We start from the raw sequence: 23327 nt of genomic DNA on the forward strand, positions 1-23327 counted from the left end.
ATAGCTATATATATATATATATATATATGTGGTGTTCAGAAGTCCGGCTCTTCCAATGTGAATATTGTGATACAAATAAAAATGGCTTATTAAAAATACCTCCATGATTTTGATGTCAAACCGTCACCCAGCCCCCTTTGAAAAAACTCCTGTAGTGAAATACCTAAACACCCACACTAGAGTGGCCCTGAAACGCTGCAGGACTCATCTGGTCTGCCCTTTCTTTCACCATGCACCTGCCTTGAGAACAGAGGCCAGAAGCTGCAGTGCTTCCTCAGCTGCTCAAATGTTGGAGGTAAGAGAGCTTCTGTCTAGTTCAGCCTCCATCTGACACCAAACTCTCTTAGTGTCATCCATGCCATTCCCTGATCTCTTCCACAGGAACGATTAGAACATGTCAGAAGTTTCTTGTAAAATATAACAGACAACAGCTCCACAGAACACTGCTAGACTGCAGAACAGATAAGTTCTCTGTTACATAACAGTCTATCCTAAAATATATACAGAAGCCTTTAGAAGCCATGCATTATTATTTTTCCCTGATCTTGACTAAAATATTTTCTCTTCAGGATGACATATTTTTTGTGATCTTTACATAATGAAACAGTTGTTGTTTTTTCTCCGTGCCTATTAGGATCTTTTGCTGTAGACTAAAAACATTATGAATACAATACACAAATAAACTTCTGTTTTGCAATGTACTGACAACAGATCACAAGTGTGCAATGACCAGCAGTTATCCAACATGACATGACATAAAAATCTGAAATATTCCATAAAAAAAAATAATAATAATAATAATTAAGCACAAGACCAGTATATTTGTTTATTTTGGAAAACAAGACAAGTTGCAAGACATATATATCTGGAAATGCAATACTATAAACCTGTATGCGTTTTTTTTTTCTTGCTGAATCCTCTGTGTTGAACAGAAGATAAAAAGAGTAAATAATTAAAGGTACTGAATGTTCATTTTTAATTTATGCTATTATTTTAATCTGCAAAGTTTAGAACCACTGATATAAGAGTCACTGTATACACAAGCTCTCTTCCTGTCCACAACACATCCGAGAAACAGGAGGTGAGGAGAGCGATCCTAAGCTGCTCCCTGAGTAACGTCAGAGAGGAAGAAGCTGATGATGATGATGGTGATGAAGAGACCTAAAACCCCTAGAAACTTTGTTAGATGTGTAGTTCTTGATCTTGAAGGAATCATACAACCATGCAGTGATCAGGGAAATGTACTGATATTTTACGTTCTTTATAAAACTGACAGTAAAGGGTTAATGTAGAGTCTAGCATTTTTGATAAAACATTAATCATTTGTGTTTTTGTGTATTCTGGAGCATTTTGTGATTTGTAAAATGCAGTATATCATCCACATTACTGCTGTTACAGTGTGAACTCTGGCTATGTGCTGTGTAAGTCACGTGTTTGTATTTTCTCTGTACTGTTTAAAATATCTAATGCTGTTCCTTTTTGTTATGTGTCTAAACGTTTGTTTCAAGTAAACCAAGTGTCAACAACACTAGCAAAAATAGGACTATCTGTCTATAAGAAAAATGCGAGTGTGAGATTACCATAGACTGTATGGAGATTACATCACGTCTCGCAGTCAAATGCACCAATCAGATTGACAGAACCCGCGCATGCGCACTTCGTATCCCTGCCAGGTTTATAACCCTCATCCGGGGGTTTACGCTTCCCGTTTGGCGACCCGTCGCCATAAGTCAGACGTTATTTAGCTGAACCAAAATTTGGGTTAAAACCCATTTTTTCATCCGTTTTCCTCTTTTGGAAAGCGGTTAACGCCTTGTGGGGCGTAACACTTCCCACGCAAAGGAAAAACTACGCTTTCCAAGGGGCAAGGCCCCGCTTTTTGGGCACTTGTTTTTTTTTGTGCTAGCACACAGCTTTTTTAACGAGACATTTAGCTTGTGTCTCTGTTTTTCTCTCGGTTTGTTTGTGGTCAATATGTCGCCGTAATGGGGTCTCCGCGTTTGACAGAAATGAATAAGGGCCTTTGTCGCCTTACCTGCATTCACAACAGCCCGTTGTTCTCCCCGTTTCATGCTAGAGAGCTCGAAGGCTCTTTCCTCGGAGTTCGGCCTCAATATGGAGAAAAACCCAAACCTCAACAACAGCAGCTCGAAGATCCCGCCCCGCTCCAGCTCTACAGGCCCGTCTCCTGCAGACTCTAAAACCAAAACAGGTAACGTTAAACCAGCGTCTCATACACACACACACACACACACACAATATGGTCAGCTCTGAGGGGAAAGTGTGCGTGTTTGGGGGTCACGGAACGGTTTCGTTTGTGTTTGTCGAGATGACGTAGCCACGGCCAGCGATAGGACCGATCTTTGTATAATTAATAGAGAAAAAAAAACCTTTGTTAAGGGTCAGTGTTTTATCTGAAAAGATTTTTTAAGGATGTTTGTTGGGATTTTTTTGTTTTCATTGGCTTATCAAATAAATCTAATCCATAATAAACTAACGTTATTTGACCTGTTATATAATGGTAATTATGTTGTAAATAAACTTAGTGAATTACACACACTATTTAAAATATGCGAAGTTAATTACATTTATATTTGGGCATTAGATATATTAATTAAACTTACAGCCTTTATCGTGGAATTTATAAACTCTTTAAACTGCTGTATTGTTGAGTGTGCTTAGTTTTTATTTAGTATTTATGAAACTTTCGTACTTTTTATTGGCTTTGCCATGAAAATAGCCTTAGCTGATGACATGGCAAAAAAATATAGTGATCCTTGTATTAAAAAAGCATTAAGAAATACTCATAATTTGTTGATGAATCTGGTAAATTAATACTTTTTTTCTAACTTGGTCAGACTGGGTTTACACCATGTGTTTATTTTATTCTGGTGACAGTCTCTGTCCGTGCATATATCCACCCAATATAAACTCATTTTCTGATAACACCAACATTAAGTGTTGTGTGTGTGTGTGAGACACTTATACAGTTAATCCAATATTAAAAATGAATTTCCCTAAACGAGCCTAAAACAAACAGAATTCCTTTGATATTCTTGATCTACCCAAGGGGGGAATTCATATTTGATCTTAGTAGCAGCTCAGATGCATGAGGATCATGGTCAGGATCTATTCTTGTCATCAGCCTGCCATGTGACAGGAGAAACTCTTCAGTGGTGTATTGCCCTCTAGCTTTCGGATGGACCTAGGAAAGCCTCCAGCATATCAGAATCCAATCACTGTAGATAACTAAAACAGTGAGTGTTGTCTGTACTTTAGGTTCGGTAATGTTTTGATGTGGGCTTGTGGACGGCGGTTTCTGCTGCCGGATGATAAGCTGTGTGTGTTTACACCCCTGTGCTCTTATCATGTGGTCCTCTATAAAAACACTTTACGTGCAGCGCATGACTAGATTGATTAGCTAAGTGGATTAGCTGTGGAAATGTTGTCAAAAATAATGAAAAGCAAACTGTGGGTTTATTCCCGAAAGATCTCGTTTCAGCTTGCTGAGGGAAAAACACAAAGTTTTCAATATTGCAATGACAAAAATGTAATGTTTTTTTATTTTTTTTTTCGAAGTTGCAGGGACACTCTTGTTATCAAGTGAAATGTTGTGCTTGGTTAACATGTTGATGTATTTTGAAGTTTTTCCTTTGTTTGCTCTGCTCTTTTAGATGGAAAGAATAATGGGGGCTCAAAGCGTTATAGCCGCAAGCGTGAGCCCACTTTGGCCAAGGCTGAGAGCTTTCCGGGCCCACGCCGCTCCCAGCCACATAAAAGCAAGAATTTTGACAAGAGACCCCCTCAGAGAGGTGGCGGAGGTGGGAGACAGTATGGACTGGCTGGTGGTGGAAGAAGAGAAGAGGTGTGTATAAATTAGCCTTTGTGTTATTATTCATTTGTACTTTCATGAAGGACTGTTGTTATGCTTCCTTATTGCATGTTAATGTGAAGATAGCAGAAAATGAGACTGAGTTTTTCCACCCTGCTCTACCTGTTTGAACCAGAGGTGGTACTTTTGGCTACGTCACGTATGACCTTTCCAACGTGATTATGCAATGCTTGAAGTTGTAGACACGCAGGTGCAAGATAAGCACTTGTGGTTATAAATTGTAATTGTATTTTTTTAGAAAAATGAAGATTGTTTAGCTAGATTAGATCCTAATTCCTCAGCTGGGATCGTGTAGGGACAATTAAAGCTGTAGTTAGGACTTTGGACAACCCACTGGGTCCCGGTGAAGTACATTATATGTAGAAAAATTCTGTAATGTTTTCCTCAAAAACCTTAATTTCTTTAGGACTGAAGAAAAAATGACATGAGCATCTTAAATGACATGGGTGCAAATAAAGTTCTGGAAATTTAAATTCTGGAGTGAACCGATTCTTTAACTGTTGGATTCTGTCATTAGGTAGCAGAGAACCGCCGGGCAGAGTTTAGCCCGGCTCAGTTTGCTGGACCCAAAAAGATAAGTCTGAACCACCTGCTCAACTTCACGTTTGAGCCACGAGGAGGCCACTTTGGCTTCGGAGCTGATGGTCACTCCTGCTGGGGTCGCCGCAACAAGTGGGGTCACAAACACAAGCCCTTTAACAAGGAGCTTTTCCTGCAGGCTAAGTGAGTACAGCAGAATGTGTTGCAAACTTTTATACAAATTTATATTAAATCACATTTAACCATAGTCTGTGTACTGCACTGTTATGCTGATAAAAATGCCAAGCTGATGAGTGTATCTTCTACTTGTCCACCAGTTGTCAGTTTGTGGTAATTGATGATCAGGACTATCAAGCCCACTTCACTGATCCGGACACTTTGGTGGACTGGGACTGTGTGCAACAAGTGGTCAGTTCAGACTTCACACTTCCTTGTGCATCCTGTCATTGCCTTTCCTACAAATCTTTTTACATTTAATTGTCTTGTTCCACCCAGCGCATCTATAGTCACGAGGTGCCGTCTTGTCCGATCTGCCTGTATCCCCCTGTGGCAGCCCACATCACGCGCTGCGGCCACATCTACTGTTGGCCATGCATGCTGCACTACCTCTCTCTGAGCGAGAAGAGTTGGTCTAAGTGCCCCATCTGCTATGAGGCTGTGCACAGCGCTGATCTCAAGAGGTTCGTACAGAAAACACCTGTTAATATCTCTTGTTTGGTTTTTAAACTGTGAACTTCATGGTGTAGAAGTCTGTAATTTTATTTAAATTATCGTCTGGTATATAGAAGTGCCAACGTTTAGTCAATACATTCCAGTTTGTTCACTGTTGTCACTGAAACCGGTTAACTTGCAGTGTGGTGGCCATGGAGACGCGTCAGTACGTGACCGGTAACGTCATCACTATGCGTCTGATGCGGAGAGAGAAAGGATCGCTGGTGGCTCTTCCCAGCTGTCAGTGGGTGAAGGTGGAAGAGCCCATTCATTTTGGAGGTGAGACATTCTGCTGGTGGAGATAGACTCTTGTGGTGTTCACTTGAGTATGTCTTATTTGACATTTTCCTCTCTTTGTTGCAGATGTGCATTTGCGTGCATACTCCAAGCTGCTGCTGGCGTCTCAGGAGCAGGTTTTGGGTTTGCTGGCTGAAGAGAGGGTCGCTCTCCAAACCCAGCTCAGCCAAGAGAAAGATGACCCACAGTCCTGCTTCATACAGAGCGCCTTACTGCAGCTTCAGGTACACACGCGTTCACGCTGGTGTATGAATGTTGGGGTGCACCAGCTGTTTTGACCCTTTTCCAAGTTACAAACCACTCAAACTTAAAACTAGTGAAACAAGTCATGCTACTGTTTTAAAGATGTCGTTTGTATAGGTTGCTCAAAAAGTAATGTTAACAATAAAGGCATTTAAGAAGCCAAAAACTATACACTGAATTGTGTAACTCATTTTCTGTAATTTAATACCAAACTTGAATGTTTACATGCAGTTATCTTAAACATAAATAGTTTTTATAAAAACTGAAAACATACAATGATATAAAAAAAAAAGGGAACGTTACATAACTTTGTTAAAAAGAAAAGTTACATTTCTCATTAATGGGATAACTGCATCAAAGCTATTTCAATGAATATTGAATTTAAGTTAATGTAGTTTATTGTAAAATATCCTTTATACACACATAATGAGAATTTTGGTTCACATCTTGAACAACTAACTTTAAAGATTTATAAACATGTTCTGCTTCATAAAAAGTTTATATTTTTTACTTTAGTTTTTTACTCCCGAGCACTGCACACAAACACACAACCCTTACATTTGATCTCTGATTCTGAATGAACAGGAGCGAGAGGAGGGTCTTTTGAAGGGAGGCTGTAAAAATGCTGGATTTGTTGATGGGGCAGACCTGAGGAAACTGTCTCTATCTGGACACTCCTCTCCAGAGGTGGTCAATAACCTCCCAAACTCAAAGGTCAGTAGAAACTGTGCTGCTTTCAGGTGTGGAGTTTAATAAATTGTCATTCGTTGTTTTTTACTCATAAGAAAATGTTCACTCTCCTGAAACTCACATTTACTGCAAAGCGTTACATTTTAAAGCTCCCCTTTTTTAATTTTAGAATGCTTATACTTTCATGTGGAGTTAAAACATTTTAACTCTTCTGTTTGTTTTTAAAATTCAGTAGAATTTCAAGTTCTGGTCTCATTGGATGATATTTTATCCCATGTTCTACCACAGCCCATCCTGCAGTATGCTTCAGCGTTTGATGATGAGCTTCAGGAGGCTCATGAGGAGCCTGTGGAAGAGAGAGTTGATCAGAGTGTCCCTGAGGTGGCCGAAGAGATGCCTGAAAGAGCTGTGGAGGACAAGCCTGTAGAAGAGACACCTCAGGCCAGCCAGGCCGCTCATCATGGCCCATATTACTACTTCTATCAAGGTGGGTGTGGGTTTATGTGTTATTAATGATGTTTAAAGCTACTTCTCAGGTAACTTTTTTTTTTTTTTGCATTTAAGCAATGAAAATGGAGACTAAATGTGTTTTTTTTTTTTCCCCTTTTTCGGTTTTGTTTTTGTAGCTGAGGACGGTCAGCAGATGTTTCTGCACCCTGTGAACGTGCGCTGTCTGCTGAGAGAGTACGGGAGCCTGGAGAACAGCCCTCACACGATCACGGCTAACGTAGTGGAGATTGATGGACAGACGGTCACTGAGGTACACACATCTCTTATTCTCACACAATCATGTTACTAGTGTAGTGGTAGCTGTTGTGAGAATGCGATACTAGTTTACTGCTTACTAAAAACGTTATACTAGAGTAAAAGAGCAGTGTGGTGTGGTGCTATCATGCCTAGTGTGTGAAGTCATAGCATCTCTGAAGCATGATCCATACATGTATTTCTAACTGGGGTACAGTTATATCATGCTCACAGACTCAAGTCTTGAACTAATTCAGTAATGTCTACCATTCAGAAACTGATGGACAGATTTCATAACTTTTAGGAAATTCGCCGTCGGCATCGTTACCTCTCTCACCTGCCCCTCACCTGTGAGTTCAGCCTGTGTGAGCTCAACCTTCAGCCTCCCGTTCTCTCAAAAGAGACCCTGGACAGCTTCGCAGGTACGTGCACGTAAACATGAAACTATGAAACCCCATCGTCACTCCCACACAGATGAATAACAGACAAAGGCTGCATTTATTTGACCAAAGATACAGTAAAAAGTGTAATATTGTGGAATATTGCTACAATTTAAAGGGACTCTTTTATATTTTAATACATTTTGAGCTGTATCTTATTCCTGTGATGGCAAAACAGAATTTTCTAAATTTTGAGTCACATGATCCTTCAGAAATCATTCTAATATGGTGATTTGCTGCTCAAGAAACATTTACTATCCGTGCTGAGAACAGTTGTCCTGTCTAATATTTAATTTTTAAATGTTGTTTATTTGAAGTAGTAATTGTATTAAAAATAAATAATGTGTGTATATATATATATATTTTACATATTTATACAATGTACTGGTAAATGGTTCAATCCTATAAAAATATATTATTCTCTTTCTGGCAGATGACTTGGAGAAACGGAAGCGCTTGAGGCAGAAGAAAGCAAGGGATGAAAAGAGAAGGGAGAAGAGGATTGAAATGGAGGAAAACAGGAAACATGGCAGATGTGAGAATTTAATTCCTCATTGCATGTGTTTTTGAGAAAACATGCACATTTTTATGAAACTAGACCATGTTTGATTGTAGAACATTCAGCTAGTATCAGGGTGTTGTGATTGGTTTGGTTATTGAATTTATTTTTGTGCGTTCTTCAGATCCAGAGGTGCACATTGGGCTTGAGAACCTCCAGCATTTTCCAGCTTTTGGATCTCCTCCTCAGAGCGACTCACATGTGCTGCTCCCAGAGCTCCTGCTGGGACCCCCGTCTCCTCTGAGCAGCAGTCCTTCATCAGGTAGCACTCGCTCTCTCTTGCAGTGGCCTTCAGTGGTTAGTCTTCTGTGCTTATGACCTGTTTTTCTTTCAGATGGAGTGATGTTTCCTAATCTGAGTGAGCACAGTGTAGCCAGTGTGGAAGAAGATCCTCACTGCATGTCCTTCGCTCAGGTTTGCCTAAAGTACTCTTTCATGTTTAGAATAACAAAATATGCAATTTTATAGCCTTCATTTGGTGGGAAAATCCTGACGAAAATGAAATTGAAACTTATTTTAAATACAGTATCAAAAACAATGCCATGTTGAGAATTGTCTAAATGTACTCTATTAATGTGTGCAGATGCTGAAAGATGGGAAAGCCCGTGTGGATGGTGGGCCTAAAACCACCCCAAAGAAAGGTGAGGGTCCTGTCCTCACTTGAATTCCCTGTTTGTTGTTGGCTTACAGGCTACACTAACTCCTAATAGCATAGTTTTGTAATCATTTTTAGTTGGTTGTAGTGACTTTATTAGAACCTTTAATATTAGTAGTAATTTTTTTGATGTGTTTCCTCCACAGCGGAGATGTTCCTGGCTCCTCCTCTGGCAGACAGTGATGATGGAGAGAGTGACGGCTCTGATCGGGTCCCTGTACCCAGTTTCCAAAACTCCTTCAGTCAGGCTTTCGAGCAGGCTTTGTCCCAGCTGGACCATGGAAATCAAACTCCAGCACAGGCTTTACCCATCCCTGGTGAAAACAATTATTCACTTAAATTCACCCCAAAATGCTAATTGTTATCATTTACTCAAAGTTGTTCCAGTTGAACTCTTTAACTACCTTTATTAAGTTTGGGACCCCATGTGACCTTTCTTCTCTCTACTTTATAGATGAGAAAGGGGGGAAGAAGAAGAAGAAAAAGCAGAAGCTTCTGTTCAGCACCTCTATGGTTCACACGAAGTAAACACTGAAGTCCACCCTTCACTCCTGTTTCTACCTTCTGCCTTATTCCTTCCCTATGCTTAGGCTTCATTATGACCCTCAACAGCAGTTTCGATCTCTTTTGTCATGCCCCTGTTGAATGAGACCCTCTGCGGGAAGTTCAATAGCTGCAGTGATTGTACACTTGTCCTGTGTTACTTACAGAAGGGCCAGATGTGGAAATTGAAAAGCTCTAGATCAGGAATATTTCACATGGTGCTGTAGTTCATAGCTGCTATTTCAATATTATCCAGAATGAGAGTGGGGAAGAATGACATGGTTGTTGGTTATGGGTTGCATTTATTTATTTTGGGGGGTCCCGAGGAAGCAGTCAGCCAGCTGCAGAAACGTCCTGTCCCTCCATCATATCTGTGACACCTTTGTCCTTCAACCATGGTGCTTTGAGTCTGGGATATTAAATTTAGCGCTGCTAGCAGCCAAAATAACCAACAAAGAGAAGAACCAGTGGTGATGATTTCGAGCATTTGAGTTCTTCTTCCTGTCTTTCACATGCACACAAACTATTCTGATTGTAACACATTCTTGTCTGTTTACAAGCCTCCACACATTTACTTCCTGTTTATTAACAAGCTCTGAGCTCTTGGTGTGAACTTAAGTCTGTATTTAACTCTTCCCAGTTATTATCTCTCCAGCCTGAGAACTGCCTTTCACAATCAGACAATTGAATAAGTAAAATAAAATAAACCATTGTTCTGCTGGAATAGCTGAGAATTTAGTGGGTCTTTTTAAAGCACTTGATTTTATTCGAACCTTCATTTATTCGCCAGGATTCAGAGCTGCTCACGTTCAATAGTGTTCAGATGTTAAAAGGCATCAAAGAGCAGCCGACTCTTTTATTTGCTACGTGTTCAGTGAAGAAAATATGTAAAGACAGAGAAAAGGCTTTATAAAATGAGGGTTTAATTTTTCTCTTTTTTTTTTTCCCTGATGAAACCTGTGATACAGATCCTGCATATAGGCTTAAGTTGAAATTAATAAAGGATTATGCACTGGCATTTTGTTTGTTTCGTTTAGAACTGATTTCATTTCACTTGCTAAAAAACAATTTTTTTTTCAACATCTTTTAACAGAAATATTTTGGCTTTTCTGATTGTAATCTCAGATGGGTTTGCAATAAAATATTAAGAACAGGTTTATATTGATTTGGGTGTTTTCATAAAGTTTGTTTGATCCTTGTGTGCAATTGGTTTATAATAGTAGCTTCTTGTTAAAAAAAATATATATATATATAAAAAGGCAATTGCCTTTAAAAGCTTTTATAGTTAGTCTTTGCATGTTCTGTGTGTGCATGTTGTGTAAAAATGAATGTTGTCAATTTAATCCAAATGTAAAAGATGTATTTTTTTTAAAAAACAAATGTAGACATTTAAAACCTTGTTAAAAATTATTAAATGTATTGTAATTATGGACTTATTAAAGTTAACAAAAAATATTTTTCTAATATTGCTAATTTTAACTTTATTTGAGCATTTAAAATGTAGTTTAAAGCAAAATAGTAATTTAATAAAGCATTTTAGAGGCACATTTTGAATAGAATGTTCTGCTCTTAGTCGTTTTGTCAGTGAAGCATTACTATGGCATTTCATAAACTTTCACACATTTTCTATTCAGAGACATTTATTGTCATGGTCACACTGGACTGGATACAGAGGGCATCGTGCTCCTTTTTGTTAGCCAAAATGCTTTTGATTCCTGATTACACAAAAACTATACTATTACAAAATGGACAGTTGTACAGTATGCATTCTTTTTCTCTCAGTATGGCCAATAAAATCACAGATGTAAATTCACTGTCAGTCACTGGCTCAATTTCCCCACTTCTTCTTCCATGTCAGTTCAACTCAGAAACTAGAAGGCTAAATGGTAAGAACAGAAATAAAACACTTTGGTTTGGTTCATTTGTATAGAAAATAGCAGAGGTTTTTAAGGATGTGAAGAGATGCATTTATGGAGCATCAACAAGATGAGAAAATGGACTTCAAGATGGGATAGAAGGAGCAGAGGTCATGGTTTGCCCCAGTGTCAGACAGAGCGGATATGAAAGCCATTAATCGAGAAACTGCATTAGACGGAAATAACTGAAATAATGAAGGACCAGAAAAATCACTGGACGTCAATTTAAAGCTCCAGGTAATTTGCTGCCATGGCAATAATTGGGGCGCCTGTGGGGACACCAGGGAAGGGACCGCTGGATCCAGCAATGTCGATATGGGAGTAAGGCAGAGGTTTGTCCGAGTCCACTCCATGCTGTGGGACAAACATTTAGATGGTTAATGTTTATATTTGAGCAAAAATGTTACATCTGAAATAAATCCTGAACAGATAATACACCCATTTTTTTGTTTTTGTCTACCTTATCCAGTCCAGAAGCCATGATGAGGAAGGCGGCAGGCGCCTGGTGTCCCCGCGGCGTGGCGGACGAGGGCAGGTTATTAGACTGCAGGATCTCTTCATACTCGGACTTCCCTTTGTGGAACTCGTAATCCTCTCGACGAATGGTGGACACCTCAAACAGATCCCCCAGCATCTCTCCCGCTGCCACACAAACAGATTTCAGACACATGAAGCCACTTTTATGTTAGCAAAAACAAACGCTTCTTACCTTTCTGCCACTGCAGAGCGTTCCCTGAGCGTTGAGCAGCACCGTTATCCATTATGATCTACAGTGACACATGGAGAGTCATGATGGAAATGGTCAAAGACATGTGTGAAGCACATTGTGTTTCCTCAGCCTTCAGAAGTTATGTAGGAGTATGTTGAAGTACTCACGGAGTAATGAGGTCCCATGGCTCTGATAGCATGTCCTGTCAGAGTGGCGATCGTGAAGAGCTGAGGAGACACCTCCTGCAACGCCTAAAGAAGCACACAAGAGGTCCACACTGCTGTGAGCGTGTAAGATATGCATGAATAGCATGCAGCTGCATGAATAGGTGATCAGAAATCCAGTAGGAGATCTAGACAGGTGGAGCTGGGGGAGGTGGAGGGTTTCAGAGGAACTCTACTGTACAATGCTTTAGAGCATAGGCTGAATTATGGAAGTACCTGTTCCTTCATCTCACAAAGCAAGTCCACCATCACCATTCTTCCTTCAGCATCAGTGTTTCCAACTCGGATTCTACGACCAGCACGAGACACAACCAACTCATCTGCTACATAACAATCTGCCAAAGGGTAAAATAAATAATAGATGACCCACATTTAGCAACAGACACTCAAACTGGACAAAACATGCACCTAAAATTGCGTACCAGATCCGACACTGTTCCGCACCATTGCCATTGCACCCACAACCTTCAGGTGTTTGGGCTTTAGTTTGGCTAAGATCTTAAAAAACAAACATGCGTCGATATTAGACTCTAATATTCTTGTCAGTAATATGAGCAGGTGCATGTGTGATCGATCAGTACCTGGAAGAAGCCAGCAACAGCTGCAGATCCACATTTATCTCTGTGCATCCCAGCCATGATTCCTCCGGCCTTGATGTCGGCTCCACCGGTGTCATACGTGATGCCCTGCAGCAACATACAACATTCATACGTGCTGGAAACACTTCTATCCTGGGTGTCAGAATACAGTCATCCTAAACCTCACCTTGCCAACCACCATGAGGGTCTGCCGGATGGGTCCTTCCCCGCAGTACAGCAGCTTGATCACTCGGGCCTGGTGACGCGGCACAGCTGAAGCACAAACATGAGTCTTAACAGCACTTTATATAACACAACACAATAATAATACCCAGAACTGGAGTCTTGAGCTTTCAAAAACACACAAAGGTGGTCATGGCTATTATTTATTTACATTTTTGGATTAAATGGCAATGAAAATAAGAATATTTGAAGAAAAAACAGTCTTACTGTTAGCACAGCGGTTGACTGCAGCCAGACAGGGATACTCTTTCTCTAGAGTATTCAGATCACTCACTACTGTCACCTATGACATGCAGATGAATAAAGCATGTTAGTTCTTACCGAGATGAGACCGAGAGCTTTAAATGCTCACATAAAGGCTCACCTTTACAGGAGTATCCTTGAAAACCGCTTGCACATATTCAGCTGCGCGAGGGGCAGCCATTCGCTCCGGGTCAGAGCCACCGATGTCACGATAGACAAGCCTATACCATCCACAAATGAGCTATTTTATTTATTTTTGTACACAATGGATCCTCTGAGGTATCTGGTCAATCCAAAATCTTTGGATTAAAAATGCTAAAAGAAATCATTGTTTCCATGCAGACTCGTACCTGCCGCTCTCCAGAGCAGTGGCCAGCTCAGTCATGGCTTCTCCCTTCGTCCGGTCCTTCGCCCAGACGCCCAGCACGGCCACCTTGTGAGGGGACGACTTGTGCTCCCTCACCTCTAGAGGCTGAAGATGACAGAAATATAACTGGTTTACACTGACACCGACAAAGAAGAAAAGTTCAAAAATAGAGAACAAAGAAGCAGAAATAAAAGGGCACTAGTCCCAGTGTTATTTTAGTAATATCTATATACAATTATAGTATGAGCGTATTTTCCAGGCTATAAGTTGCACTTTTTTTCATAGTTTGGCTGGTCCTGCAACTTATAGTCAGGTACGACTTATTTATCAAAATTAATTTGACATGAACCAAGAGAAATGAACTAATAGAAATGAACAAATAGAAACATTACCATCTCTAGCCGCTCAGTGCTCCTGTAGTCTACACTGAAGACATAGAGCGCCCTCTCGTGGCTGGAGACGGTAATGTTTTCTTTTGGTTCTAAATGAATGCGACTTATAGTCCAGTGCGACTTATATATGTTTTTTTTCTCATCATGACATACTTTTGGACTGATGTGACTTATACTCAGGTGCGACTTATAGTCCGAAAAATATGGTAATTAATAAGTTGGCTTGGATGTTATTTTTATATTTTCAGCTTTTCATTTATTTCAAGTTTAATTTTGTTGTGCTTCTTAAAATGTGTGTGTGTGTGACCATGGACTACAAAACCAATCTTAAGTCGCTGGCGTATATTTTAACAATATCCAAAAATACATTGTATAGGTCAAAATTATTGAATTTTCTTTTGTGCCAAAAATCATTACAATATTAAGAAAAGATCATGTCCAATTTTCCTACCATAAATATATCAAAACATAATTTTTTGATTAGTAATATGTATTGCTAAGAACTTCATTTGGACAACTTTAAAGGCGAATTTCTCGATATTTAGTTTTTTTTGCAGCCAACAAAATGACTAGAACTGAAAAGTACTTAAGTACAATATTAACAGTTTTATTTAATTATATCAACACTGTGAAAAGATATATTTGAGGAAATAACTTTTTTAGGATACTGAAATTTTGATATGTAACCATTCTGACGTTATATATATATATATATATATATATATATATATAAAGTTTCTCACTGTGTAGAGAACATGCAGGGCTCCTAGAACAGCGGCCAAGGTGTTCTTAGCATAGCTGCTGTGTGGAGGACAAACCAGCAGAGGACGCTGCATGCCAGCTTTCAGAGCCCTATAACAAAATATATTCAGATCAACACCATAAAACCTTTAGTCGTGTAAAAATGATTTTTCAAAGAGAGATATGTGTCCTAGAAGAACATGATGCTAAGGGCACACACATAAAACACAGTGTTGCTTTGACAGGACGAACGTCGATCATTACACATCATGTTTGCATAAGCACCTCTTAATGCCATTAGCAGCAGCATCACTGAACCTCCGAACATCATCATAGTCCCGATTCACTGGACCAGTGCACGCAAACACCACTCTGTTTCCAGGGAGACCAGGAACCTTGACCAGCACCACCTCTTCACCGATGCAGCAGTCCACCTGAGTGTGACACGGGGACAGATGTGTGCAATAAAAAATATGCATGTAAACCACAGGGCTGATTAGTTGTTTGTGGAGCTGAACTGACTGCGCTGTAGTCCTGTAATGGTGCTTTCAAACACTCCAGCTCATCAGGGAGCTGCTCATGACTTTGGCATATTAAGATAATGCCATCAAAACTGCAAAAGAGAAGAATAATCCAAATGAACCTTCACAATATATAGAAATATAGAACTGCAGAATAGCAGTGCTGTAATTACTCACTATTACACTGCAAAATAAATAAATTATAATTTATATATAGTTGTCTTTTTTCTCTGGTATAAAACATTCTTAAAACCACATTAACAGAATTGTGAAGCAGAATTGTGAAAGATATTTTTTTCAGAACATATACCCAACGGTCAGTGTTTTTTTGTTGATAACTAAACCTAAAATTAAAAGATAAAAAATTTGTTTTGTTCATCGAAATAAATCTGAAACATAATAAAATATAAATATGAAAATCTTAAACTAAATTTATCTAAATTTAAATCTAAATTTATCTAATAGAAATATAAAATATATAAAATGTCAAAAGCAAATACCAAAATTGCTAAAAGGTAAAATTTAAATGAAAGTTAAATATATAAAAATAAAAGCTAATAAAAAATATATTTATTAGTAAACACTAAAACTGTGTTAAAAAAATACTACTCAAAATATTAATAAACACTTAATAAAATTAATAAATGGAATTATGGAAATATTTGTATAACAATGTTGATTTTATGCTTAAAACTGAAAAACGGACTTGCCAGGGTGTGCATGTGGTTTTATGTAATTTTACTGATAAGTCAGGCCAAAAATACATATCTTAATGTGTAGTTCAGTTTACAGAGGACTACACTTGAGACAATAAAGACAATAAACCCTACTTTTGACATCAGTTATCAGAAAGCGGTCTAAAGTCTAAAGTCTCTGTGTTGTTGATTGTAACGCAGTCAGTTCAGAGAACAGCAGCGATGATGGATTCATTATAAATCATAGTTCCTCTGATGGTAATGTGATGCTGACAAGTGATCTATCATGCTCGTTCATGAGTCCACAAACACACATCATGACAGAGATTTACTAACTTCTGGTCCTTGCAGTCAGCGGTGCACTGGAGAGGCTGGACACTGGATTGAAGAAAAGACACAGAAAAGATTAAAAGCTTTACTAATGTAAATACATTGCAGCTGCTCTCACTATTTTTGATAATGTTTGATTAATATTTAAGTGTCTTTTGGCATGAGTAGTGGGGTCCAAAGGACTGAAATTGAGACCATGCTTCTGTTTTGCAATTTATATTAAAAAGAAAAAAAAATCCCCCACATGTAGTGCTTACTGAAACATTTAGGAAGAATAAATCACTTGCACCTTCAACAACCACAGTTCCTCCCTGCTGATATGACAAATTGAAATAACTTACTTCTCATATTTCAAATATGTATTCAACGTCGTCATCAGCAAAGATAATCTGTTCTGCTGAAACTGTTATTTAATTATGCTCCAAGAACTTAGGACTCTAACTGGGAGACTTAGCTTCAATAAAATCCATAATAATAATAAAATTGATAGATGGTATATTGGTTTCATTCTGCTTTTTAAAGGCCGAGAATTCATTAGACTGATCACATACGATTAATTCAAACGCAGCAAGAAACGGATTAAATAGACGATCTCTACTGAACAAGTTAACACATCTGTTTTAACCCTCTCAGGCTCAAATTAAGTTTTAGTAACAAGTTTTTAGTGCTCCAGATACATAAAATATGTATCTGGAGTAATAAGGTAGTTAGTTTTTAACTGTTGCAAATCAGCAACGCCTGCCTTGAGAGGGTTAATAGCTATGCATGATCTAGCTGTTAGCAATTATCACTTCAAATGATTTCAGTTGAACAGATCCAGATGTGCAGTGACAGCGGAAAACTCAATATACCCCCCGAAATCAGCGGTATTAATAAAAGTGATTTTAAACCTGAGCAGTTTTAAATAAACCTCTTACTTTACAGACATCTTCACGGCTCCTTCCCTTCCCTCGCCCTGCAGAAGTGAAATCTTGATGTCAGCTGACAGATTTCTCTAAGACAAATCACATGACCACTGAAGAGACGTGGAAATGTAGCTTTTCAGAACGCTAATGGAATACAATGCACATCAATTGTGGAATAAATATATTAACTTTTTGTTTTAAACGTGCGATTTTTAATATGTATTTCAGTGTTTTAACTCACGCGCCCATTTCCTTAAATTATATCTTTGTGAACAAAACATCCATTAAACTACAAAATAAAACCGGAAATCACAGTGACGTGAAGTCCGACTCATTTTTGAGAATCGGTTCTTTCGAACAATTCATTGCAAACCGGATCAAAAAAATGTTTTTGATTATTTTCGTGCCACTGGACACATGTAGCACACACGACTGCTTATTAAATTTTATTACAATCGATGATAGTTTATTGTATTCTCACGTGTCCCATGTAATTTAATAACTTTAAGAAGAATACATTTTTCATTAATAGTAGATAATAATAAAATAAATGTACACTGTCAGCTTATATATATATATATATATATATATATATATATATATATATATATATATATATATATATATATATATATATATATACAATGTTTTTCTGAACATTCCATCAAGGACTTTGATCACAGTTGAATCCTCGTGAATCAGAGAACCTGTTCAACCGATCCAATCAAAAGATCCGACTCAAAAGAATGACTCTTCCACGAATCCGGACATCAAGAAGTCACGTGACAGAGACTACAGTGAGTGTGAGCAGTCTTGTGTCAAAGTACAAAGATTGTGTAATTTGAGTTTTACAGTACGATGTAATACGAGTATGCGAGTAACACATTAAACCTCAGATCATTTTGCAATTGTTATTTTGTATCTTTTTTGTTACTTGCATGATCAAACCTGCTGCTTTTTTGTGCACCAAGATCAGGTAGGAGTCACACAGCATTACAGGAAGCAGGGGAAGTAACCTCTTATCTGCACTGCCTTGCATGATTATCTTATTTCTAACGATAAACGTTGTCTTAAGCAATCAGTAATTTGCTGCTGTTGAACTTTTGTTACATAATCATAGATTTGGTCTACCTCGCTCCCTTAATCTGAAATAATGCTCTCTTCAGCGCACTGCGGAGTTGTTCATCTATCACTTATTTATACATGGTATCAAACATACATGCTTGTGTTACACAGCAAGTCCAGTGTCCAACTGTGAAGGCCCAGTGATTAACAGCTTTAAGTAAGGTGTTTTATGCAAAACAAGGAGGTCGATTTTTCTTTTGTGTATCAATATAATTTACAAACGTGCAGATTTGTTAAAGTGGCTCCATGTTTTGTGGCATTAAAAATTAATTTTATTTAAATTAAAATGCCATTGAAATAAATCAGCGTATGGATTAACACCCCTTGAATTTAGTTTGGTATAATTTGCTTAAATGTATTTCATTGTTTATTATTTTGTATTTAAAATATATATATATATATATATATTTTTTTTTCAAAGTATGTTGCTTGGATTTAGTGCATTTATTATTTGATGAGGTTTAATTAAGGTTAAAAACTAGCTGTTCTGTGCATCACCCCTTTAAAAAGATTTAGATTCAGCATGCAGAATTAAAATAACTTGCAAAATCATTCATTTGAATTCACTACAGACTTGCTAATCTCTATACAGATATTATAGATGCATTATCCACATTATAGATTAGTGCACTGCTTACACAATGTTTTAAATCAACACGCCAGATGTCACACTTCATGAATCTGTGATTTTCTATCCCTTCAATTTGACTTTGCTGTTATATATGTGCTTAAATATGATATTTGTGACTCTATTTGAAGGGTACGTTGTTTCTCCTGTCATCTTGCACCTCTTGGTATGTCTGTCCATTTCTCTCTTTCACTTCTGTAAGTCCTTTCTTCTGTCTGTCTCTCTTTCCCTGTGTTTTCTAATAGATGAGATTTCTGGGGATCTCTCAGCTCAGTTTGAGGAGACTCAATGCCGTATTCTCTGCAGGCACCGTCAGAGGCACCGCAAGCTCAGCCGCTATGAGACTCGTCCAGTTCTGTCACAGAGGAGGCGAGGGGGGCGTCAGAGTTGGGCTGGAGCAGGCAGGAGGTCAGGGGGTCATTGATCTGAAAGCCTTCGACCCATCCATGCCATCCACTATGAGAGAGTTCCTTGAAATGGGGGAAAAGGGAATGGAGTGTGCCAAGAGGTGTTAAAGAGTACACACTGTAACACAAACTATACACACTCAGCAGAGAGAGCACTTACTTTACAGTCACCCGCTTAATAATACACCAGTCATGTCTGGATATATTCATTCTAAAATGCAATTAATACATACAATACACCTCTTCATTGTTTTTTTTTTATATATAATTTATAAATATTTAATTTAGGAATGCTTTAAATTTAGAAATGCATATTGATTTTATATTTTTATTGTGGGGGCATGAAGTAAAAAAAAAAGTCTGATAAAAAAGGGTGATACAACTGTTACTATTTCAAAATAAAGAAAGAAAATCATTAAAAATGTAATTCTTGAAAATATAATTAAGTAGTTTAGCATTAATCTTTTATTACGCCCCATATTCAATTTTGTGAAATATAATTTTCTTAATAATTATATTTATATATTATAATTATATATTAAATATTATTTAATATTTAATAATTTTAATATTTAATATTTATATTTTAATATTTACAAAAACATTCTGCAGTCATGTGGTGCAACCAACAGGCAGAAACATACAAAGAGGATTTTTTTCTTAAAGTACTCCTGCAAGGTCAAGAAGACACTTAAATAGCTGATAATTTAAAAAAATTTTGCGACGAAGAAAGGTCAACTCAGGTTGCACCATGTCATTTGGAATGACTCCCCAAAAATCTAATATTTATAAGAAATGTATTACGTGTAGAAAGAGTCAAGAAAATAGCATTTCTTCATTTTCATCTCTCGCTCTCAGGGCTTTGTCCAGCGGTCAGCATGTGGTGGCGAGGTCAGAGGTCAGGCTGCTCTCTCCAGTGACCGGCCCAGAGAAGGTGGTGTGTGTTGGTATGAATTATAAAGACCACTGCCTAGAGCAAAACGCCCCGATTCCTAAAGAGCCCATCATATTCAGCAAGTTCCCCTCCGCCATCACTGGCCCTTATGATGACATCGTTCTCCCAGCGGAGAGTCAGGTGAGTTTCAAACCGACGGCCGGGGTCACTTTAAATCAACAGTGACACTCCATACCTTAGAGTAACTACAGGAGGAGACTGACTGGTGAAATCTCAGCTGGAACCTGTCACATGCAGATTTCTGTTCGACACGCAGAAGTGTCCGACTTCAAAATAAATGTATTTTATTCAAAATCGAATATTGAAAATGTAGCTGTACTGTTATCACATCGTTGCGGCTCAATTTACAGGAAGTGGACTGGGAGGTGGAACTTGCCTTTGTGATTGGACGGAAAGGGAAACATATTAAGGTATTAACAGGGTTATTTATATATCCATCTATTGACGTATGAGTATTAAAATGCAAATTTTCTGTTAATTGATTATAATGAGTAGGCAAAAAGTATTTTAGAACAATTGTAAAAACACTTATTGGTTCACTATTTCTAACAGTGAAATCTTTACTGATTTTTATAAAGTAAATTTAAGAATAACTTTTACATTGTTCGTACTGGACTGAAGCAACTTTACTTGATCCATTTACAGGATTAAGTCAGTAAAGAGTTTAAGTCAGCGTTCTAGAAGCAGAGCATTTCTTGTTTCATTCCCACAATTGCTTCAACCTTATTTGAAATTAATGTATCTGTTTGTCTCAGGAAGAGGAGGCTCTTTCCTATGTTGCAGGTTTCTCTGTAGCGAACGACGTGAGCGCTCGTGATTGGCAGATGAAGCGCAATGGAAAGCAGTGGTTGCTGGGAAAAACCTTCGACACATTTTGTCCACTCGGGCCAGCGCTGGTTACCACTTCAGCACTCAAAGGTACTTAAGAGATAGATGTATTTGACAGTTAATACTGGCACTATTTCTGGTCAAAGATCAGATCAGTCTTACTTGTTCAAGCAGATGTTCATAACCTGGGTGTCCGCTGTCTGGTGAATGGGGCCGTGGTTCAGGACAGTAACACCAATCAAATGATCTTTCAAACGGAGAAGCTGGTCGCCTGGGTTTCACAGTAAGCCAGATCCCTTGAAAGCATCCTTGCTGAGTGAACATGAACATTTAATTTGTATACATTTGCTTCTCAAACGGGTGTTTTTCTGCAGGTTTGTGACACTTTGTCCCGGTGACGTGTTTCTGACCGGAACGCCTCCAGGTGTGGGGGTGTTCAGAAATCCACCTGTGTATCTAAAGGTGAGCTCTGCTAAAGGAAAATCAATGCATATTTCAACATGGCCGGCTTCGCGTCATAACCCACAATCAGTGCACCTGGCAGGCTGTTAACACCCGCTTACAGCCTTACCTGAACCCTTTGTTTTGACACGCAGATAAAGTTCGGCTGATTCCCTTCTGTTCAAACAGTCCTGAACGTGTGGCTGACACTGACACAATGAGAACAGCTGAAATACACAACAACACACGAGCAGCTGTAATGCTCTTATTAATGTTGTCATGATGTCAGTTTGCCGCTTAAAAAGAAAAAAAGGCACATTTAACAGGCACTGGCTTCAGTAGTTAAGCTTTCTAGTGATGGCAGAAAAACCTTATTTTGGTTCAGAAACTTTTTTCCCCCTTTTTCACAAACAGTGATTCTGCAGAGAAGGATCTTTCCTTGTTTGTTGTGCAACAATCTTTAAACTGCTTGCTAATGATAGGCAGAGCTACACTTAGAGCTCAAAAATCTAAATGCCTAATGTTTTTTTTTTTTTTTTTATATAAAAGTTGCATAGTGTTAGCTTTGATAATAATATTTGAAGCAACTCCTCAAACCTTGAGAACAGCAGCTGTTTGTTAAATCTAAAACCTTCATTCTTCAGTCACAAACAGTGATGTTCATTCAGTGTGCAGCAGACGTGCCCAGGAGAAAAGCAGCCGTCACGCCACACGTCATTTACACCAAATATGAGCTTGTTAGAAAATAACTGACATTAATCCTGTGTGATTAGAAATGCAATTTACACAATAGCAAAGTGTTAGTTCCTTTAGAAGCGGTTACATTTTGACTCATATGATTGGCTGGAGAATGTAGCGTCACATTTAAATTGATCTGATCCACTGAGGTTTACAAGCGAACGCGTCCAACTGGGTAGAGCATCTTTAAATCGTTTGAGAAGCTGTTAAAAACTTTCTCAAAAAACATTTTGTATTTCATTATATGACTGCTGTATTTACTGAAGGTCAGTTTCCTGTGATGAAGTGATTTTAACGCTGTGTTTCAGAGGGGAGATGTTGTGGAGTGTCAGATCGACGAGATCGGATCGATAAAGAACACAGTCGTGTAACAGGAAGATCTACACGATTCAAGAGCCACTACTGCATGTATAATTATTTCATATTGACATCATAAAACATGGATTAGTTTTTAACAGAAGGCAATAAACATTATGCTCTGGGCCACTTTTATAATGCAGCCTTTTATTCTCATCATCAGTGTGAAGTGAGTGTTAAACTGGGGATTTCATGATCAGGTTTCCAGTAGAGGGCATTACTGGCCTGCGTACAGTAGCCGTGTTATCTATTCTCAGCTTGAGATAAATAGGCTTTTGAGTATTATGATGAAACAACTAGCAACAGATGTTTTCTACTTTATCGTGATGTACATCAGAGTATAATGGCTCCATTGGAAGATCCACGGAACTTGGATCCATTGTTCACTAATTGAATTTGGAGATGTGGGTGTTCAAAAAAAAAAAAAAATTATAATAATAATAATTATGTGAGCTTTCAGTCAAATGCAAGAAAAGAAGCAAAGCAAAAAGCCAAGAAAAAAAGAGTTTAAGCAGAATAAATGATTGGAGAAGTCCAGTGTTTGTCACCAGATAGAAGTCAGTTGCTTTACAGGAAAACTGAGTTTTTCATTTTGATGAAATTAATAAAAAAAAAAACAAAAAAAAAAAACAACTTGGATAAATAGTTCACAATATAAGATGCATTCACA

General features: G+C 38.2%; 3 protein-coding genes across 7 annotated transcripts; 2 read left to right on the forward strand and 1 right to left on the reverse strand.

The window, feature by feature from the left end:
* Positions 1-1688: 1688 nt before the first annotated feature.
* LOC113070753 (RING finger protein 10-like) lies at positions 1689-10479 on the forward strand. 2 transcript variants are annotated; one of them, XM_026244178.1, is made up of 17 exons: positions 1689-2212; positions 3675-3865; positions 4410-4615; positions 4750-4840; positions 4928-5112; positions 5286-5422; positions 5507-5664; positions 6269-6397; positions 6662-6860; positions 7000-7133; positions 7422-7539; positions 7991-8092; positions 8241-8378; positions 8451-8530; positions 8700-8757; positions 8918-9088; positions 9226-10479. In XM_026244178.1, exons 1-17 carry the CDS (start codon positions 2071-2073, stop codon positions 9297-9299), a joined length of 2313 nt encoding a protein of 770 aa, XP_026099963.1. In that variant the 5' UTR covers positions 1689-2070; the 3' UTR covers positions 9300-10479. The 2 variants fall into 2 exon arrangements, with proteins under 2 accessions (XP_026099963.1, XP_026099964.1); XM_026244179.1 differs by having other exon boundaries at positions 8921-9088.
* Positions 10480-10936: 457 nt separating this feature from the next.
* Positions 10937-17346, reverse strand: LOC113070754 (putative aminopeptidase W07G4.4). The gene is made up of 16 exons (XM_026244180.1): positions 17191-17346; positions 16280-16321; positions 15250-15340; positions 15013-15161; positions 14730-14838; positions 13578-13699; positions 13349-13448; positions 13192-13267; positions 12929-13014; positions 12745-12849; positions 12586-12661; positions 12380-12498; positions 12107-12190; positions 11940-11997; positions 11691-11872; positions 10937-11584 (listed from the first exon to the last, which is right to left on the reverse strand). Exons 1-16 carry the CDS (start codon positions 17199-17201, stop codon positions 11456-11458), a joined length of 1539 nt encoding a protein of 512 aa, XP_026099965.1. The 5' UTR covers positions 17202-17346; the 3' UTR covers positions 10937-11455.
* A 603-nt stretch (positions 17347-17949) lies between these two features.
* LOC113070755 (fumarylacetoacetate hydrolase domain-containing protein 2) lies at positions 17950-22792 on the forward strand. Of its 4 annotated transcripts, none has more exons than XM_026244184.1 (8): positions 17950-17975; positions 19238-19439; positions 20197-20413; positions 20644-20703; positions 21049-21211; positions 21296-21404; positions 21496-21583; positions 22609-22792. In XM_026244184.1, the coding sequence occupies exons 2-8, from the start codon at positions 19270-19272 to the stop codon at positions 22669-22671; spliced, it is 870 nt and encodes a 289-aa protein (XP_026099969.1). In that variant the 5' UTR covers positions 17950-17975; positions 19238-19269; the 3' UTR covers positions 22672-22792. The 4 variants fall into 4 exon arrangements, with proteins under 4 accessions (XP_026099969.1, XP_026099967.1, XP_026099966.1 ...); XM_026244182.1 differs by having other exon boundaries at positions 17954-17975; positions 19177-19439; XM_026244181.1 differs by lacking the exon at positions 17950-17975 and adding an exon at positions 17982-18154 and having other exon boundaries at positions 19177-19439.
* The last annotated feature ends 535 nt before the right edge of the window (positions 22793-23327 follow it).

Source organism: Carassius auratus, unplaced genomic scaffold (assembly GCF_003368295.1).
Source record: "Carassius auratus strain Wakin unplaced genomic scaffold, ASM336829v1 scaf_tig00005214, whole genome shotgun sequence".
NCBI classification, from domain to species: Eukaryota; Metazoa; Chordata; class Actinopteri; order Cypriniformes; family Cyprinidae; genus Carassius; species Carassius auratus.

Bases quoted from the DNA above. Each gene is read 5' to 3' on its own strand.
- LOC113070755 (XM_026244182.1), top strand. From the start codon at position 19,177: ATGAGATTTCTGGGGATCTCTCAGCTCAGTTTGAGGAGACTCAATGCC. The intron at 20,704-21,048 runs GTATTAACAGGG...TGTTTGTCTCAG, and splicing joins GGAAAGGGAAACATATTAAG to GAAGAGGAGGCTCTTTCCTA. The intron at 21,212-21,295 runs GTACTTAAGAGA...TTGTTCAAGCAG, and splicing joins TACCACTTCAGCACTCAAAG to ATGTTCATAACCTGGGTGTC.
- LOC113070754 (XM_026244180.1), bottom strand. The intron at 15,162-15,249 runs GTCAGTTCAGCT...TGTCACACTCAG, and splicing joins CATTACAGGACTACAGCGCA to GTGGACTGCTGCATCGGTGA. The intron at 12,191-12,379 runs GTACTTCCATAA...GTGCTTCTTTAG, and splicing joins TTTGTGAGATGAAGGAACAG to GCGTTGCAGGAGGTGTCTCC.
- LOC113070753 (XM_026244178.1), top strand. From the start codon at position 2,071: ATGCTAGAGAGCTCGAAGGCTCTTTCCTCGGAGTTCGGCCTCAATATG. The intron at 3,866-4,409 runs GTGTGTATAAAT...TTCTGTCATTAG, and splicing joins GTGGTGGAAGAAGAGAAGAG to GTAGCAGAGAACCGCCGGGC. The intron at 4,841-4,927 runs GTCAGTTCAGAC...TGTTCCACCCAG, and splicing joins GGGACTGTGTGCAACAAGTG to CGCATCTATAGTCACGAGGT.